A 7,137-nucleotide genomic window follows, 5' to 3' on the forward strand; every position below is an offset into this window, starting at 1 on the left:
ATAACAACAACCATAATAATAATAATAATAATAACAAAAATAATTAAAAAAACATACATTATTCAACATCAAAAAAGTTTCTTTCTGTAACATTTAAGTTCTCAAGTCGTCACATTTCCTAAAATGTAGAAGAATATTTGCTTGTCATCCAACGTGTTCAACTTTAGTAAAAACAGAACTGTGTCACCGGTGGAAAAAAAGAAAATCATTATAATAATGAAGCTCACATAAAAAAAAAACCCTGAACCAATGGAGGGAAAGTGGTGATTTGTTCCAGCCAATCCCAGGCGGAAGGTGGAGTGACGATTTTAAAACTCCAACTCAAGTTGCTGTAACGTGTAGCTCTTCAGCTCACATTGAGGACCACAACTTTCACGACTGCACCTCCCATGACAGCATAGGAAAACAAGACAAACGAAGACAAACAAACAGGGAAGCAGAAGGAAAACAACGGACTCGTACTGACTGAAATTGTTGAAGGAATTTACTGTGGCGCAGCGTGCGTAAAGGGCGCACTGGCCACTTTGCTGCGCGCTTGAATTTAGTGGTAACGTTTCTTTTTTTTTCTTTAATTGAAGATTACAGCTTATTTTTTCGGATTTTCATCTCTAAGGAACTGAACAAATAATGTTAAAAATGACAGAGGAGCATGACAAATGTGTCAGCGACCAACCTTGCAGCCCATCGGGCACAAACAGCTCCATGTCCCAGGACGAGTCCGACTCCGATGCTCCGTCCTCACCGACAGGCTCCGACGGCCAAGTATCTCTGCTCAGAGGTTTGGGCAAGAAGCTGGACTCCGAGGATGACGACCGGTTCCCAGCTTGCATACGGGATGCCGTCTCTCAGGTCCTCAAGGGATACGACTGGTCCTTGGTGCCCATGCCCGTGAGAGGGAACGGATCCTTGAAGAATAAACCTCACGTCAAGAGACCCATGAATGCCTTCATGGTCTGGGCGCAAGCGGCCCGCAGAAAGCTGGCGGATCAGTATCCACACCTGCACAACGCAGAACTGAGCAAGACGCTGGGGAAACTGTGGCGGTAAAGAAACATTTAATTACTTCTAAAGAGAAATGCAGGGATGAAGAATGAGTAAATTAATATTATTAAGAGAAAATAATCATAAGGACACTGAGTGGTCATGACTACTGATAAATTTTATTTAATGTTAACAGCTTTAGCAATATACCAAATATAAATTTTACTCAATGAAAAAAAGTTGTGGTTTTAGTGGCTTTTGTTCTTAATGATCCAGAAGAAGAAATGCTATAAGGAATATTGTCATTTGCTTCTGACCTCTTTTAATAAAGCTCTTGGGCCAACTAATAATTTTATTTATATATTTTGTTCAGATTTAATGTGTATGTAAATTTAACATTTTATACATATGTTTTTTGTTTGTTTTTTTTACTGTAGCTTGCTTTCAGAGAGTGAAAAAAGGCCATTTGTAGATGAAGCAGAAAGGCTTCGGGTTCAGCACAAGAAAGATCATCCAGACTACAAGTACCAACCTCGGCGACGGAAGAATGTAAAACCAGGTCAGAGCGACTCAGACTCAGGAGCAGAGCTGGCACATCACATCTATAAAGCTGAACCAGGGATGGGAGGACTTGCAGGGATGACTGATGGACACCACCACCCTGAACATGCAGGTGTGTTATCAAATTTTATATATAAAAAATTATGTATCAAACGCAACTGTGTGGAAATGTGGGAGATTTTTTAGTTTTATTTTAGGAATTTAATAATTTTACGCTGCTTTGAATAGTTTTGCATTTGGGAAAATGAATGCTCAAGCTCTATTTCTGACCTTCCTCTTTTCAGGGCAACCTCACGGTCCCCCTACACCACCCACGACTCCCAAAACAGACCTGCACCATGGGGTGAAGCAGGATCTGAAACACGAAGGCCGTCGCCTCGTCGACAGCAGCAGGCAAAACATTGACTTCAGCAACGTTGACATCTCTGAGCTCAGCACTGATGTCATCAGCAACATGGAGACCTTCGATGTGCACGAGTTTGACCAGTACCTCCCGCTGAATGGCCACGCCTCAGGCTCCTCCACCCTGCCCTCAGACCACAGCCATGGGCAGGCTCCAGCGGCCGGTGGCTCTTACACTTCCTCATACAGCCACCCAGGCGCCAACGGATCAGCTTGGAGCCGCAAGAACACCATGTCCACCTCCTCTCCCTCCACCAGCGAAGTGGGCCAGCACCGGCTCCACATTAAAACGGAGCAACTGAGCCCTAGCCACTACAGCGAGCACTCCCACGGGTCACCCTCCCACTCTGATTACGGCTCCTACAATAGCCAGGCCTGTGTCACCTCAGCCACATCAGCTGCCTCGGCCGCAGCCTCTTTCTCCAGCTCCCAGTGTGACTATACTGACCTCCAGAGCTCCAACTATTACAACCCTTACTCTGGCTACCCCTCCAGCCTCTACCAGTACCCTTACTTCCACTCATCTAGGCGGCCCTATGGCAGCCCGATCCTCAACAGCCTGTCTATGGCTCCTGCCCATAGCCCCACCGCCTCCAGCTGGGACCAGCCCGTCTACACCACGCTGTCTAGACCTTAGGGGCGCAAGAAACAGTCAGTTCGCACCAGAGACTCATTCAGATTCATGCACTACTAATGAAGGAAGTAAGGAGCAGGTGGAGAAGTGTGTAGACGGTAGTAGGCTACCTGTGACCATTTGAACGTGAAACAAAACAAATGAAAAAGTGCCTGCTGATTTTATACAAAGTTATATCGTTGCAATGAAAACACACTTGTACAGACTTTTTACACAGAGAGAAATTGTGTTGTTGGTGAGCCAAACTCCTCCATGAGGACATATCGCCTACGCCTACATCCTGTACATCCCCCTTCTTGTCAGTTTAAAATTGCACGTGTGTGCACACTTGAGGTAAAGCGAGGGCCCGTCACTGAGTTGTGTAGGAGAGAAACAGTTTGGCCCACTTCTGTGGTGAAGCAGAAGGAGAAGCAGATACATTGGAGAATGTACACGGGACCAATTACGTAAATTTTGCAGGAGAATTTACATTAATGGCCGCAGCTATATCGCAGCACATTTGGCCATTTGCATCAGTGGCCCAGTCTTAACTAAATGGCTCATATGAATCTTATAGTGTCATTTTGGCATATATGTATTTATGTTCATGCATTATTGGTTTCTTTTTTTGTTGTTCTTAAGTAGATAAACACATGTAATGTGGGTTTGGTTTTTTACAGTACTGTTTTGGCTTTTAATGAAAACAAGGTAAATGAAGTGAAGGACAGTACAAGTACATTGCATCTGATATCATTCCGTTGAAGACCAATATCCAGAAACATCTCCATTCCAAGTTGCGAGCAAACAGTGCAGGACCAATAGACTCGCACAGGACAGAACAGGTGTCTGAGAGCTATGCTTGGCAAATTGCGATTAGTCATGATCTAGGGTTAAAGGAAATGGGGTAAAATAACACCACACTCTCTGAGTGACATGTCAGCTGGACCTCCTGTATACGTGGATGGACAACACATGGATGTGTGTACGTACATGCATCCGCGTGTGTGTGTCAGGGAGACAAAGTGTATATGTGAGACATTCCCTTTGGCAAGAGATACATATCCCATGACTTAATACATACCAAATAATATTTAAAACAGCTCTTCGCTGATAATTACCTTTGAACATCATCCGTTACTCAGTGAAGGGTGTTTAGGTTTTAAAGAGGAAAGGAGTCAATGTGTGAGTATTTGCCCATATTTATCTCATCAGCCATCAAGTGCCAACTCACTGCTCCAGTCTCGCGCAAAATGTTTTTGTGCCTTCTAATGCTTATTGTCAGTATTTCAATATGAAATTGAATTATTAACAAACTTCAGGCAGCACACAATCAGTAATCCACACCAGAAACTCCGACAGTTAACTTGCTCTTGATTATATCCTTAATTTGACATCATTCCTTACAGTCTTGGTTTGTAATGTTCTGTGAGATGCTGTGCGAGAAACGTACAGAGCATTGTGCTCCAAGTTTTGTACACAGAACTGTGTTTTGTATATTATTATGGTGTATAATTTTGAGAAAGGCTGTGAAAATTATTGTTGTTCTATTAACTAGAGTTTCATTCCCACATGCACAGCTAACCCATTCGCTGGCCGTTTTTTAAAATAAAAGATACTTTTTCTTGATATTTGTCTTTGTCGTTCTTATTTGCCTGCACATTTAGATTCAAATCATTCAGTTTTTCTTGAACATATTTGGAAATAATTGTGAAATAATAAATACTGTACATAGAATTAATTGAATTGAAGTGAGCGATGTCCATGGCTTTGCCTTTTGCACTGGATACCAGCTGTTCATATTAGCCTCCTCGTCTAACATCTGTACTGTGTGCTACAGCTGTGAAAGGAGACCAGTGAGACCTTTAGGGAGTTATCCTCATCTCTCGTCCCTGTGAACAGTTTTCCAAAGTGACAGTGATTAAACCTTCACAGTAACTTTATTTAGATGCTGTTAAAATCAGGTGGATGTGCAAGTCTATCAATTAGTTTTGCAAAATACATTTTAAAATATTTCACCGCTGTAGAGCTCATAAGCTTTTCTTCTTGTCAGTGTTCTGAGAAATATGCAGGTGTCAGAAACACAATTTCAACATTTTTCCTACATTCCTGGTGCTTCTCTCAGAACATTTTGACCTTACAGAGCCTTGAGTTGACACTTCATATGTGGCTATAGTTGTATACCAAAAGGGGAGAGTTCGACTTTTTTCGTTAAACCACGACAAGAGAGGAATGAGGAGAGATCTCCTTTGGTCCAGTGGGTAGAATGTTCAAGTTGGGCCTGGCATGCATGCCAAGCAGCCGTCCCTAACCAGCCCAGGGAGAAGCCAAGTGCCAGGGCCGCGCTGCTGAATTTTAATGATTCATTATGCTGTGGAGGGGCCCCATTGTGTCCCTTTATCCGGAGAGCTAGAAAGGAATTAATTGGACAGAAAATGGAAGGGCAAGGGGAACTGACAAGCCATTAAGAGGGTCCTGAATGGACGATTAGATGCACATGGGGGAGGATTCCCCCCCTCGCTGTCTCATATCACAGCGCTCCACAAACAAAAAACAACAAGAACAACAACCACAATAACCACCAGACCAAACTGTAGAAATCATATCAGCGCACATAATCTGTAGATAATAAAAGAAGATAATACCACAGCAGATGGGGTGTGGGTGGCTCAAGAACGACTTGTTTTTCTTCCCTCAAAGTCTTTTTTTTCACCAGTGTTTGCCAAATACTTTCAGGAGGAACTCTTGAGAAAGAACAGGAGTGAATAAAAGTGAAGCAAAAAGGCTCTTCAGGGTGCTTGGGTCCTGTTTCCCTGGAACTTGTCCACAGTTTCTGATTGGGCCTCTTGAAAGCCCTACTGTAAATAGCTAAAAAAAAATGAACTGGAATGGGGGGACTTCAATGTGAGTTACATCAGAACTTTAAACTGAATGAAAGAACGAATGAATGAATGAATGAATGAAGGAAGGAAGGAACATTTTACACTGCAGTTGCAAGACTGTATTAAATGCACATCTAACATCAACAAAAAATACAGTATTAAGGTTTTCTGCGATTGTATATTATACTGTAGATGCTTAGACACACATACCCCCTCCTACTCCACACTCACATATATGCTATAATTGGAAAATGAATATAACTTACAGTAATTCTAACACTGCCTTGTTGAAGCTATGCTACATTCCAGCTGTCACACTTATTGTTGATGGAGGAAGGGCGTTATTGGCTGAAGAGGGAGACGCGGTCTTGGACCCAGAGGACAGGAGGGAGAAGCAAGATGAATCCGGTGAAACTGGTGCTTCAACCACCTGACCACATCCCATTGTTAGGAGCAGGATAACTTGCCTGGTAATAGTCTCATCCTGTCTAAGGAGCCTGGCTGACTCAGGACATGTTTCAGGGAAAAAAGAGGGAGCTGGGAACTGCGAAAACTCTGAGAATGTGAGGCTGATTTGCAAGTGAAATGAAGTGGACATAAAGCATGCTTATTGCCTGCCACTCACTGTGCTCAGCACGATTCCACTTGATGCTCAAAAACTCTTAAGTTCTCTGAATATTTGTACCTGCATACCGTTGTTTTAAATGTCATTGATAGCATTTTACTGGAGACTACTGTCTACAAAAAGAAAATGATAAAATGAAAGATTAAACAGACTAACTTATGTTGTCCTGAATTTTTATGTACGTTTGTTCAATTTTCAACAGGGGCAATTTCATTTAAATTTATTTCACTGTAAAATATTTATATATAACTTCACAACTTAGACATTTCCATTGTTATGTGTAAGTAAAATCAAAATGTCATGGATTCTTAAAAAAAATGCTGTCTTAGCCTCTTGTTTGCTACAGTATGTTATGCTGTGTCCAAAGCAAACACGTTCAACGTAATTTTAGTTGCTCCGCCCAAGTAAATGACTTCCTGAGGCTTATTTTGCCTGGTATCCCTGTTCTTCTTACTAAATAAAAGGAGTCTATTTTATTATTGGTGTCTCCTGTGTTTTCTAGCATGACCAGGCCAAGCAAAACAGGGTGGCAGACAGAACCAACATTCACTTCCCCAGTTCCACACGGATGGGCCTGCACAGAGAAGAAGGGAGGAAGCCACAGCGCCAACACTACGGTTCTCGAAATGCCACTAAATTGATGCTGGCTCCACCAAGGTCACCTACGTATGGCCCACCATTTACACTTCCTCTGAGGACCTTGTGCTAACTTCAACCAGTTTAGCTACTTAATGAAAAACAAATTGAGAGGGAAATAAAGAAGATAGCTTCATTCAAATGTGTCTGGAAATACAAATCCAAACCATAATGGTGTGGATTAAAATGTCTATAAAGTTGCAGTTTGTTTGTACTTATTATTGCAATATTTGTTAGTAAATCAATAAATAAAGCTCTATGTCATCATAAAATCTGAAATTTGGTGCTTCAATCAGGCATGAAAAACACATTCATTTTGAAGTAAATCTGTCCCGGTGGAGTGACTGATTATGTTTGTTTGCCAGAAAGATAATCAGACCTAGGTCTAAAACTATTTGCAAATAATTCTTAGTGTCTGCTTCAGCTTGCTTGGAGTGCCA

General features: G+C 42.0%; 1 protein-coding gene across 1 annotated transcript; it reads left to right on the plus strand.

Moving 5' to 3' along the window:
- Positions 1 to 313: 313 nt before the first annotated feature.
- On the plus strand, positions 314 to 4,183 carry LOC121884818 (transcription factor Sox-8). The gene is made up of 3 exons (XM_042393834.1): positions 314 to 1,043; positions 1,419 to 1,654; positions 1,827 to 4,183. The coding sequence occupies exons 1-3, from the start codon at positions 628 to 630 to the stop codon at positions 2,579 to 2,581; spliced, it is 1,407 nt and encodes a 468-aa protein (XP_042249768.1). The 5' UTR covers positions 314 to 627; the 3' UTR covers positions 2,582 to 4,183.
- The last annotated feature ends 2,954 nt before the right edge of the window (positions 4,184 to 7,137 follow it).

This window comes from Thunnus maccoyii, chromosome 18 (genome assembly GCF_910596095.1).
Source record: "Thunnus maccoyii chromosome 18, fThuMac1.1, whole genome shotgun sequence".
NCBI classification, from domain to species: domain Eukaryota; kingdom Metazoa; phylum Chordata; class Actinopteri; order Scombriformes; family Scombridae; genus Thunnus; species Thunnus maccoyii.